The following is a 12,942-nucleotide window of genomic DNA, read 5'->3' as shown; positions in this document are numbered from 1 at the left end:
TGACGGGGAGCGGTGCAAAGTGTTACATTTGTGGTGTACAGTGACAGGGAGTGGTGCAAAGTGTACATTTATGGTGTACAGTGATGGGGAGCGGTGCAAAGTGTTACATTTGTGGCGTCAGTGACAGGGAGTGGCGCAGTGTTACATTTGTGGCGTATAGTGACGGGGAGCGGTGCAAAGTGTTACATTTGTGGTGTACATTGACGGGGAGCGGGGCAAAGTGTTACATTTGTGGTGTCAGTGACGGGGAGCGGTGCAAAGTGTTACATTTGTGGCGTCAGTGACAGGGAGCGGAGCAAAGTGTTACATTTGTGGTGTACAGTGACGGGGAGCGGTGCAAAGTGTTACATTTGTAGTGTACATTGACGGGGAGCGGTGCAAAGTGTTACATTTATGGCATCAGTGACGGGGAGCGGTGCAAAGTGTTACATTTGTGGCATCAGTGACAGGGAGCGGTGCAAAGTGTTACATTTGTGGTGTACAGTGATGAGGAGCGGTGCAAAGTGTTACATTTGTGGTGTACAGTGACGGGGAGGGGTGCAAAGAGTTACATTTGTGGCGTCAGTGACAGGGAGCAGAGCAAAGTGTTACATTTGTGGCGTACAGTGATGGGGAGCGGTGCAAAGTGTTACATTTGTGGCCTACATTGATGGGGAGCGGTGCAAAGTGTTACATTTGTGGCATCAGTGAAGGGGAGTGGTGCAAAGTGTTACATTTGTGGCATACATTGACAGGGAACGGTACAAAGTGTTACATTTGTGGCGTACAGTGACGGGAAGCGGTGCAAAGTGTTACATTTGTGGTGTACATTAATGGGTAGTGGTGCAAAGTGTTACATTTGTGGTGTACAGTGACGGGGAGGGGTGCAAAGAGTTACATTTGTGGTGTACATTGACGGGGAGCGGTGCAAAGTGTTACATTTGTGGCGTACATTGACCAGGAGCGGTGCAAAGTGTTACATTTGTGGCGTACATTGACCAGGAGCGGTGCAAAGTGTTACATTTGTGGCGTACATTGACCAGGAGCGGTGCAAAGTGTTACATTTGTGGCGTCAGTGACGAGAAGCGGTGCAAAGTGTTACATTTGTGGCGTCAGTGACGGGGAGCGGTGCAAAGTGTTACATTTGTGGCATCAGTGACAGGGAGCGGCGCAAAGTGTTACATTTGTGGCCTACATTGACGGGGAGCGGTGCAAAGTGTTACATTTGTGGCATCAGTGAAGGGGAGTGGTGCAAAGTGTTACATTTGTGGCATACATTGACAGGGAACGGTACAAAGTGTTACATTTGTGGTGTACAGTGACGGGGAGGGGTGCAAAGAGTTACATTTGTGGTGTACATTGACGGGGAGCGGTGCAAAGTGTTACATTTGTGGCGTACATTGACCAGGAGCGGTGCAAAGTGTTACATTTGTGGTGTACATTGACCAGGAGCGGTGCAAAGTGTTACATTTGTGGCGTCAGTGACGAGGAGCGGTGCAAAGTGTTACATTTGTGGCATCAGTGACAGGGAGCGGCGCAAAGTGTTACATTTGTGGCATCAGTGACAGGGAGCGGTGCAAAGTGTTACATTTGTAGTGTACATTGACGGGGAGCGGTGCAAAGTGTTACATTTGTGGCATCAGTGACGGGGAGCGGTGCAAAGTGTTACATTTGTGGCATCAGTGACGGGGAGCGGTGCAAAGTGTTACATTTGTGGCGTCAGTGACAGGGAGCGGAGCAAAGTGTTACATTTGTGGCGTACATTGACGGGGAGCGGTGCAAAGTGTTACATTTGTGGCATCAGTGAAGGGAAGTGGTGCAAAGTGTTACATTTGTGGCATACATTGACAGGGAACGGTGCAAAGTGTTACATTTGTGGCGTACAGTGACGGGGAGCGGTGCAAAGTGTTACATTTGTGGCGTACATTAACGGGTAGTGGTGCAAAATGTTACATTTGTGGCATACATTGACAGGGAACGGTACAAAGTGTTACATTTGTGGTGTACAGTGACGGGGAGCTGTGCAAAGTGTTACATTTGTGGCGTACATTAACGGGTAGTGGTGCAAAGTGTTACATTTGTGGTGTACAGTGACGGGGAGGGGTGCAAAGAGTTACATTTGTGGTGTACATTGACGGGGAGCGGTGCAAAGTGTTACATTTGTGGCGTACATTGACCAGGAGCGGTGCAAAGTGTTACATTTGTGGTGTACATTGACCAGGAGCGGTGCAAAGTGTTACATTTGTGGCGTCAGTGACGAGGAGCGGTGCAAAGTGTTACATTTGTGGCATCAGTGACAGGGAGCGGCGCAAAGTGTTACATTTGTGGCATCAGTGACAGGGAGCGGCGCAAAGTGTTACATTTGTGGCGTACAGTGACGGGGAGCGGTGCAAAGTGTTACATTTGTAGTGTACATTGACGGGGAGCGGTGCAAAGTGTTACATTTGTGGCATCAGTGACGGGGAGCGGTGCAAAGTGTTACATTTGTGGCGTCAGTGACAGGGAGCGGAGCAAAGTGTTACATTTGTGGCGTACATTGACCAGGAGCGGTGCAAAGTGTTACATTTGTGGTGTACATTGACCAGGAGCGGTGCAAAGTGTTACATTTGTGGCGTCAGTGACGGGGAGCGGTGCAAAGTGTTACATTTGTGGTATCAGTGACAGGGAGCGGCGCAAAGTGTTACATTTGTGGTATCAGTGACAGGGAGCGGCGCAAAGTGTTACATTTGTGGCATCAGTGACGGGGAGCGGTGCAAAGTGTTACATTTGTAGTGTACAGTGACGGGGAGCGGTGCAAAGTGTTACATTTGTGGCATCAGTGATGGGGAGCGGTGCAAAGTGTTACATTTGTGGCATCAGTGACGGGGAGCGGTGCAAAGTGTTACATTTGTGGCGTCAGTGACAGGGAGCGGAGCAAAGTGTTACATTTGTGGTGTACATTGACGGGGAGCGGTGCAAAGTGTTACATTTGTGGTGTACAGTGAAAGGGAGTGGTGCAAAGTGTACATTTATGGTGTACAGTGATGGGGAGCGGTGCAAAGTGTTACATTTATGGCATCAGTGACGGGGAGCGGTGCAAAGTGTTACATTTGTGGCATCAGCGACGGGGAGTGGTGCAAAGTGTTACATTTGTGGTGTACAGTGATGGGGAGCGGTGCAAAGTGTTACATTTGTGGTGTACAGTGACGGGGAGGGGTGCAAAGAGTTACATTTGTAGCGTCAGCGACAGGGAGCGGAGCAAAGTGTTATATTTGTGGCGTACAGTGATGGGGAGCGGTGCAAAGTGTTACATTTGTGGCCTACATTGACGGGGAGCGGTGCAAAGTGTTACATTTGTGGCATCAGTGAAGGGAAGTGGTGCAAAGTGTTACATTTGTGGCATACATTGACAGGGAACGGTGCAAAGTGTTACATTTGTGACGTACAGTGACGGGGAGCGGTGCAAAGTGTTACATTTGTGGCGTACATTAACGGGTAGTGGTGCAAAGTGTTACATTTGTGGCATCAGTGACGAGGAGCAGTGCAAAGTGTTATATTTGTGGCGTACAGTGATGGGGAGCGGTGTAAAGTGTTACATTTGTGGGGTACATTGACGGGGAGCGGTGCAAAGTGTTACATTTGTGGCGTACATTGACGGGGAGCAGTGCAAAGTGTTACATTTGTGGCGTACAGTGACAGGGAGTGGTGCAAAGTGTTACATTTGTGGCGTACATTGACGGGGAGCGGTGCAAAGTGTTACATTTGTGGCGTACAGTGACAGGGAGTGGTGCAAAGTGTTACATTTGTGGCATCAGTGACGGGGAGCGGTACAATCAGTCAATCAATCAATCATTAAATTTATAAAGCGCGCTATGTACCCGTTAGGGTTTCGAGGCGCTTGGAGGGGGGGGGGGGGGTCACTGCTATCGTTCGAAGAGCCATGTCTTGAGGAGTCTCCTGAAGGTGAGGAGGTCCTGGGTCTGGCGTAGTGAGGTCGGGAGTGAGTTCCAGGTCTTGGCGGCGAGGTGGGAGAAGGATCTGCCGCCAGAGGTCTTTCCCTGGATTCAGGGGACGATGGCGAGGGCAAGGTTGGCAGAGCATAGTTGGCGTGAGGGAACGTAGAAGTTGAGTCTGGTGTTCAGGTAGGTCGGTCCGGTGTCGTGTAGTGCCTTGTGTGCGTGGGTGAGGAGTTTAAAGGTGATCCTTTTGTCCAAGGGGAGCCAGTGGAGGTCCTTCAGGTGGTGGGAGATGTGACATCGGCGGGGTATGTTGAGGATCAAGCGGGCGGATGCGTTCTGGATGAGTTGGAGTCGTTTGATGTCTTTTGTTTGGATGCCTGTGTAGAGTGCGTTGCCGTAGTCGAGTCTGCTACTGACGAGGGCTTGGGTCACCATCTTTCTGGTTCCTGTTGGAATCCACTTGAAGATCCTGCGGAGCATGCGGAGGGTGTTAAAACAGGAAGAGGAGACAGCGTTGACCTGTTTGGACATGGTGAGAGCAGAGTCGAGGATGAAGCCGAGGTTTCGTGCGTGGCTGGCTGGGGTGGGTGGGGGGCCCAGGGCGGTGGGCCACCAAGAGTCGTTCCAGGCTGAGGGGGTGCGACCAAGGATGAGGACTTCCGTCTTGTCGGAGTTAAGTTTCAGGCGGCTGTTGCTCATCCATTCGGCGATGGATTTCAGTCCCTCGTGGAGGTTGGCTTTGGCGGTGAGAGGATCTTTGGTCAGGGAGAGGATGAGCTCGGTGTCGTCGGCGTAGGAGAGGATGCTGAGGTTGTGCTGGCGGGCCAGTTGTGCGAGGGGGGCCATGTAGACGTTGAACAGCGTTGGGCTTAGTGAGGAGCATTGGGGGACGCCGCAGATGAGGTTGGTGGCTTCGGAGCGGAAGGGTGAGAGTCGGACTCTCTGGGTTCTGCCGGAGAGAAAAGAGGAGATCCAGTTGAGGGCTTTGTCTTGGATACCGGCTTCGTGGAGGCGATTTAGTAGGGTGCGGTGGCAGACCGTGTCGAAGGCAGCGGAGAGGTCTAGGAGGATGAGGGCTGAGGTTTCGCCGTTGTCCATTTGTTGTCTGATGTCATCTGTGGCGGCGAGGAGTGCAGTCTCTGTGCTGTGGTTGCGTCTGAAACCGGATTGGGAAGGGTCTTGGATGGAGTTGTCTTCGAGGTAGTGGGAGAGCTGTGCGATCGGTCGGAAGTTTTTGAGGTCGTTGAGGTTGAGGTACAAAGTGTTACATCTGTGGCATCAGTGACGGGAGCGGTGCAAAGTGTTACATTTGTTGCGTACATTGAAGGGGAGCGGTGCAAAGTGTTACATTTGTGGCGTGACGGGAGCGGTGCAAAGTGTTACATTTGTGGCGTCAGTGACGTGGAGCAGTGCAAAGTATTACATTTGTGGTGTACATTGACCAGGAGCGGTGCAAAGTTTTACATTTGTGGCATCAGTGACAGGGAGTGGTGCAAAGTGTTACATTTGTGGCGTACAGTGACAGGGAGGGGTGCAAAGTGTTACATTTGTGGTGTTCAGTGACGTGGAGCAGTGCAAAGTATTACATTTGTGGTGTACATTGACCAGGAGCGGTGCAAAGTGTTACATTTGTGGCGTCAGTGACAGGGAGCGGTGCAAAGTGTTACATTCGTGGCGTCAGTGACGTGGAGCAGTGCAAAGTGTTACATTTGTGGCATCAGTGACAGGGAGTGGTGCAAAGTGTTACATTTGTGGCGTACAGTGACAGGGAGGGGTGCAAAGTGTTACATTTGTGGTGTACAGTGACGTGGAGCAGTGCAAAGTATTACATTTGTGGTGTACATTGACCGGGAGCGGTGCAAATTGTTACATTTGGGTGTAGAGTGACAGGGAGGGGTGCAAAGTGTTACATTTGTGGTGTACAGTGACGTGGAGCAGTGCAAAGTATTACATTTGTGGTGTACATTGACCGGGAGCGGTGCAAAGTGTTACATTTGGGTGTAGAGCGATCAACACTGGTGCAGAATGCTACAATGGGGTGTGGAGCTATGAAGAGTCGGTAGAATGTTACATTTGGGTGCACAGAGATAGGGACAGATACTGGTGCAGAGCGACAGGTGGAGCGATATATCAGTGCAAGGAGACATGAATCAGTGCACAGTGATACAAATCAGTGCAGATAGACAGATACTGGTGCAGAGCGACAGGTGGAGCGATATATCAGTGCAAAGAGACATGAATCAGTGCACAGTGATACAAATCAGTGCAGATAGACAGATACTGGTGCAGAGCAACAGGTGTCTTTGCAGAGCAACAGGCGTTCAGTGACAAGTATCAGTGCAAGGAGACATGAATCAGTGCACAGTGGTACGAGTCAGTGCAGATCCAGAGATACTGGTGCAGAGCGACAGGTGGAGTGATATATCAGTGGAAGGAGACATGAATCAGTGCACAGTGATACGAGTCAGTGCAGATCCAGAGATACTGGTGCAGAGCGACAGGTGGAGCGATATATCAGTGCAAAGAGACATGAATCAGTGCACAATGATACAAATCAGTGCAGATGGACAGATACTGGTGCAGAGCGACAGGTGGAGCGATATATCAATGCAAAGAGACATGAATCAGTGCACAGTGATACAAATCAGTGCAGATAGACAGATACTGGTGCAGAGCGACAGGTGTCTTTACAGAGCAACAGGCGTTCAGTGACAAGTATCAGTGCAAGGAGACATGAATCAGTGCACAGTGGTACGAGTCAGTGCAGATCCAGAGATACTGGTGCAGAGCGACAGGTGGAGCGATATATCAGTGCAAGGAGATATGAATCAGTGTAGAGTGATCTAAATCAGTGCAGATTGACAGAAACTGGTGCAGAGCGACAGAAGTCTGTGCAGGACAACTGGTGTGCAGAGTTATGTATCAGTGCAAGGAGGCCTGAATCAGTGCACAGTGATGCAAATCAGTGCAGATGAACAGGTACTGGTGCAGAGCGACAGATGGAGCGATATATCAGTGCAAGGAGACATGAATCAGTGCATGAGTGTGAGTGCATTGAGACTGGCACTAGCGCTGAGAAGCAACATTCAGTGCACAGCTGCATGAATTAGTGCAGGGCCAGAAGTATTCGTGTAGAGCAACTGGCGAATAGACGTATCTATTAGTGCCCTGAGACAGGCGCTAGTGCACAGTGGCTGGTATTAGTGCACGGTGAAAGGTATGAGGGATGGGCACGCCGGTCAGTGTAACTTGGCACCTATCAGTGCAGAAGGTAAAGTGTTATAAAACTCTTTTACATAGCACAAGGCATAGCTCCCAGAGGCTTATTGGCGCTGCTTAAAAGTTTGGTGATGAGCTGCCAAAAAAGCAGGTCCCAGGAAGGACTGAGTATTATGACACTGATACTCCGTGTTTAATCATGCTGTGTAATCCTCAGGGGTATCTATGCAGTGCGAGTGTGTTGGTGCAGAGTGATAGGTATGCGTGCAAAGCAACCTGTTCTGGTGCAGAGCAGCATTTATCAGTGTATGGCAACATGCCCTGGGACACTGAAACATGCATCAGTGCAGGGCAACACGTTCTGGTGCAGAGCAGCATTGATCAGTGTATGTCAACATGCCCTTGTGCAGGGCAGCGTGTCCTGGGATACTGAAACATCCATCAGTGCAGGGCAACACGTTCTGGTGCAGAGCAGCATTGATCAGTGTATGTCAACATGCCCTGGGACACTGAAACATCCATCAGTGCAGGGCAACACGTTCTGGTGCAGAGCAGCATTGATCAGTGTATGTCAACATGCCCTGGGACACTGAAACATCCATCAGTGCAGGGCAACACGTTCTGGTGCAGAGCAGCATTGATCAGTGTATGTCAACATGCCCTTGTGCAGGGCAGCGTGTCCGTGGACAATGAAACATGCATCAATGCATGGCGTCTTGTTCTGGTACAGCGCGACATGTATCAGTGGAAGGTTACGTTCTTATTCAGAGCAACATGTTCTGGCACCTGAAACACATGTTCAGGCTGGAAAACATGTTCCCGTGCAAGCAACATGTATCAGAAGAAAGAACTTGTTCTGGTGCAGAGCGGCATTTATCAGTGGCAGGGAACATATCCTTGTACAGGGCAGGGTGTTCTGGTGCATTGAAACATGTATCACTGCGGAGCAACATGTTCTGGTGCAGTGCATTATGTTTCAGTGTAGGACAACATGTTCTTGAACTGGGCAACGTGCACTGGTACACTGACACATGTATCAGTGCAGGACCACATTCTGGTGCAGAGCGACATCTACCAGCGGAAGGCAACATGCTCTTGTGCAGGGTAAGGTGTTCTGTTACATTGAAACATGCATCGGTGCAGGGCAACATGTTCTGGTGCAGAGCGACATCTACAAGTGGAAGGCAACATGTTCTTGTGCAGGGCAATGTGTACTGGTACACTGACACATGCATCGGTGCAGGACAACATGTTCTGGTGCAGAGCGACATGTATCAGTGGAAGGCAACGTGTTCTTGTGCAGGGTAATGTGTTCTGGTACACTGAAACATGCATCAGTGCAGGGCATCAGTGGAAGGCAACATGTTCTTGTGCAGAGCAATGTGTACTGGTACACTGAGACATGCATCGGTGCAGGCCATCATGTTCTGGTGCAGAGCGACATATCAGTGGAAGGCAACATGTTCTTGTGCAGGGTAACTTGTTCTGGTACACTGAAACATGCACTGAGTGGCAGGTGTGCGCTGAGACACAGGTGTGTGTTGAGTGACAGATATGCCCCGAGTCATAGGTGTGTGCTGAGTCACGGATGTGCCGATTCATATGTGTGGGCTTAGTCACAGGTGTGCCCTGATCACAGATTGCATGAGTGGCAGGAATGTACTGAGTGTCAGGTGTGCGCTGACTCACATGTGTGTGCTGAGTCACAGATGTGCCCTGAGTCAAAGATGTGTGTTGAGTCACAGATATGCCCCGAGTCACAGGTGTGTGCTGAGCCACGGATGTGCCGAGTCATATGTGTGGGCTGAGTCACAGGTTGCATGAGTGTCAGGAATGCTCTGAGTCACAGGTGTGTGCTGAGTCACGAGTGTGCCCTAGGTCACAGATATGCCCCGAGTCACAGGTGTGTGCTGAGTCACAGATGTGCCGAGTCATATGTGTGGGCTGAGTCACAGGATGCATGAGTGGCAGGAATGCACTGAGTTGCAGGAATGCTCTGAGTCACAGGTGTGTGCTGGTCATGGATGTGCAGAGTCTTACGTGTGGGCTGAGTCACATGTGTGCCCCGATCACAGGTTGCATGGGTGGCAGGAATGCACTTAGTGGAAGGTGTGTGCTGAGTCACAGGCATGCACTGAGTCACAGGTGTGCCCTGATCACAGGTTGATTGAGTGGCAGGCATGCACTGAGTGGAAGGTGTGTGCTGAGTCACAGGCATGCACTGAGTCACATGTGTGCCCCGATCACAGGTTGCATGGATGGCAGGAATGCACTGAGTGGAAGGTGTGTGCTGAGTCACAGGCATGCACTGAGTCACAGGTGTGCCCTGATCACAGGTTGCATGAGTGGCAGGCATGCACTGAGTGCCAGGGGTGCTGTGAGTGCCAGCATGTAGCGCCCTGTGTCCTCACCTTTCTTGAACTCGATCTCCAGTACATCGGGGGTGTCGGGGGCTTTTCGGGGGTCCGTGGTCTTGGTGTAGAGACTCGGAGGCGCGTGCGTCTGTCAGAAACACAAAGAGGGCGGTGAGGGATACTGGAACATGTTGAATTGTCATTGCATTTCTATCGCGCTTTATGCCACAGGCGAGGCATCGAAGAGGAGCAGAGAGGCCGCCAGGGGCAGCAGAGAGGCCGCCAGGAGCAGCAGAGAGGCCGCCGGGAGCAGCAGAGAGCACATCATGAGCAGCAGAGAGGCCACCAGGAGCAGCAGAGAGGCCGCCAGGAGCAGCAGAGAGGCCGCCGGGAGCAGCAGAGAGGCCGCCGGGAGCAGCAGAGAGCACATCATGAGCAGCAGAGAGGCCACCAGGAGCAGCAGAGAGGCCGCCGGGAGCAGCAGAGAGGCCTCCAGGAGCAGCAGAGAGGCCGCCAGGAGCAGCAGGAGCACATCATGAGCAGCAGAGAGGCCGCCAGGGGCAGCAGAGAGCACACCAGGGGCAGCAGAGAGTCCGCCATGGGCAGCAGAGAGGCCGCCAGGGGCAGCAGGAGCACATCATGAGCAGCAGAGAGGCCACCAATAGCAGCAGAGAGGCCGCCAGGGGCAGCAGAGAGGCCACCTCATGAGCAGCAGAGAGGCCGCCGGGAGCAGCAGAGAGCACACCAGGAGCAGCAGAGAGGCCGCCAGGGGCAGCAGAGAGGCCGCCAGGGGCAGCAGAGAGGCCACCTCATGAGCAGCAGAGGGGCCGCCAGGAGCAGCAGAGAGCACACCAGGAGCAGCAGAGAGGCCGCCAATAGCAGCAGAGAGCACACCAGGAGCAGCAGAGAGTCCGCCAGGGGCAGCAGAGAGTCCGCCAGGGGCAGCAGGAGCACATCATGAGCAGCAGAGAGGCCACCAATAGCAGCAGAGAGGCCGCCAATAGCAGCAGAGAGGCCGCCAGGGGCAGCAGAGAGGCCACCTCATGAGCAGCAGAGAGGCCGCCGGGAGCAGCAGAGAGCACACCAGGAGCAGCAGAGAGGCCGCCAGGGGCAGCAGAGAGGCCGACAGGGGCAGCAGAGAGGCCACCTCATGAGCAGCAGAGAGGCCGCCAGGGGCAGCAGAGAGGCCACCTCATGAGCAGCAGAGGGGCCGCCAGGAGCAGCAGAGAGGCCGCCAGGGGCAGCAGAGAGGCCACCTCATGAGCAGCAGAGGGGCCGCCAGGAGCAGCAGAGAGGCCGCCAGGAGCAGCAGAGGGGCCGCCAGGAGCAGCAGAGAGGCCGCCAGGGGCAGCAGAGAGGCCACCTCATGAGCAGCAGAGGGGCCACCTAGGCAGCAGAGAGGTCACCTCATGAGCAGCAGAGAGGCCACCTCATGAGCAGCAGAGGGGCCACCTAGGCAGCAGAGAGGCCGCCAATAGCAGCAGAGAGGCCGCCGGGAGCAGCAGAGAGGCCGCCAGGGGCAGCAGAGAGGCCGCCAGGGGCAGCAGGAGCACATCATGAGCAGCAGAGAGGCCGCCAGGGGCAGCAGAGAGTCCGCCATGGGCAGCAGAGAGTCCGCCATGGGCAGCAGAGAGGCCGCCAGGGGCAGCAGGAGCACATCATGAGCAGCAGAGAGGCCACCAATAGCAGCAGAGAGGCCGCCAATAGCAGCAGAGAGGCCGCCAGGGGCAGCAGAGAGGCCACCTCATGAGCAGCAGAGAGGCCGCCGGGAGCAGCAGAGAGCACACCAGGAGCAGCAGAGAGGCCGCCAGGGGCAGCAGAGAGGCCACCTCATGAGCAGCAGAGAGGCCGCCAGGGGCAGCAGAGAGGCCACCTCATGAGCAGCAGAGGGGCCGCCAGGAGCAGCAGAGAGGCCGCCAGGGGCAGCAGAGAGGCCACCTCATGAGCAGCAGAGGGGCCGCCAGGAGCAGCAGAGAGGCCGCCAGGAGCAGCAGAGAGGCCGCCAGGAGCAGCAGAGGGGCCGCCAGGAGCAGCAGAGAGGCCGCCAGGGGCAGCAGAGAGGCCACCTCATGAGCAGCAGAGGGGCCACCTAGGCAGCAGAGAGGTCACCTCATGAGCAGCAGAGAGGCCACCTCATGAGCAGCAGAGGGGCCACCTAGGCAGCAGAGAGGCCGCCAATAGCAGCAGAGAGGCCGCCGGGAGCAGCAGAGAGGCCGCCGGGAGCAGCAGAGAGGCCGCCAGGGGCAGCAGGAGCACATCATGAGCAGCAGAGAGGCCACCAATAGCAGCAGAGAGGCCGCCAATAGCAGCAGAGAGGCCGCCAGGGGCAGCAGAGAGGCCACCTCATGAGCAGCAGAGAGGCCGCCGGGAGCAGCAGAGAGCACACCAGGAGCAGCAGAGAGGCCGCCAGGGGCAGCAGAGAGGCCACCTCATGAGCAGCAGAGGGGCCGCCAGGAGCAGCAGAGAGGCCGCCAGGGGCAGCAGAGAGGCCACCTCATGAGCAGCAGAGGGGCCGCCAGGAGCAGCAGAGAGGCCGCCAGGGGCAGCAGAGAGGCCACCTCATGAGCAGCAGAGGGGCCACCTAGGCAGCAGAGAGGCCGCCAGGGGCAGCAGGAGCACACCAGGAGCAGCAGAGAGTCCGCCAGGGGCAGCAGAGATGCCGCCAATAGCAGCAGAGAGTCCGCCAGGAGCAGCAGAGAGTCCGCCAGGAGCAGCAGAGATGCCGCCAATAGCAGCAGAGAGTCCGCCAGGAGCAGCAGAGAGTCCGCCAGGAGCAGCAGAGAGGCCGCCAGGAGCAGCAGAGAGGCCGCCAGGGGCAGCAGGAGCACATCATGAGCAGCAGAGGGGGCACCTAGGCAGCAGAGAGTTCCATAACAGCGTTGAGAATAAACGTCTACAAGATCCTGCTGAAATGCTTGTGCCTCACCTGATAATAATTTAGGAGTCTGCATTTGCTAGACGCATTAACTTGACGCGCTGTGACGTGAATTTATTTCATTCATAAACACGGTAATGTCAACTTTATCGTCATTGCTATAAAGTTAAAATTAGAAGATGTTCCTCACCTGCTGCAGCATCGTCAGTGCGCTAAGCAAGGCCTCTCCTAACACACAGTGTGTGAGCCGACAGTGCCACTTAGCGGAGTGTGGCGGACACTGCGCCAGAGTAAAACTACAGCCTGCGCTCTCCCCGCCCCTCCTGGTGCCCTTTGGGCCCATCTGGTGCAGCCACAGGTGGACTTGGTGCAGCCCATCTTCCTCGCTGACGGGGGCTCCAAGGCGCTAGAAGGGGTCACCTTGAGTCCGGCACCGGTTCGGACACCTACTAGGCCTTCGGTTCTAAAAGCTATCGCTGATTAAAGCAGCAATCCACGCTCACCCAGAAGGATAAAGTGACCAGTACCTGCTGGTGCCCCAGTACCTGCTGGTGTACCCAGTACATGCACGTTTTTC

The 12,942-nt window shown here is 54.2% G+C and overlaps 1 protein-coding gene across 1 annotated transcript in view; it reads right to left on the bottom strand.

Moving 5' to 3' along the window:
* Positions 1-12,942, bottom strand: part of ASS1 (argininosuccinate synthase 1) — a 271,201-nt gene that overhangs the window by 124,665 nt on the left and 133,594 nt on the right. The window contains exon 10 of the mRNA XM_069237057.1: positions 9,548-9,638. Coding sequence (XP_069093158.1) covers positions 9,548-9,638 — 91 coding nt within the window. The remainder of the gene's footprint in view (positions 1-9,547; positions 9,639-12,942) is intronic.

Source organism: Pleurodeles waltl, chromosome 6 (genome assembly GCF_031143425.1).
Source record: "Pleurodeles waltl isolate 20211129_DDA chromosome 6, aPleWal1.hap1.20221129, whole genome shotgun sequence".
Taxonomy (NCBI): domain Eukaryota; kingdom Metazoa; phylum Chordata; class Amphibia; order Caudata; family Salamandridae; genus Pleurodeles; species Pleurodeles waltl.
This window is presented reverse-complemented; position numbering and strand designations above follow the sequence as displayed.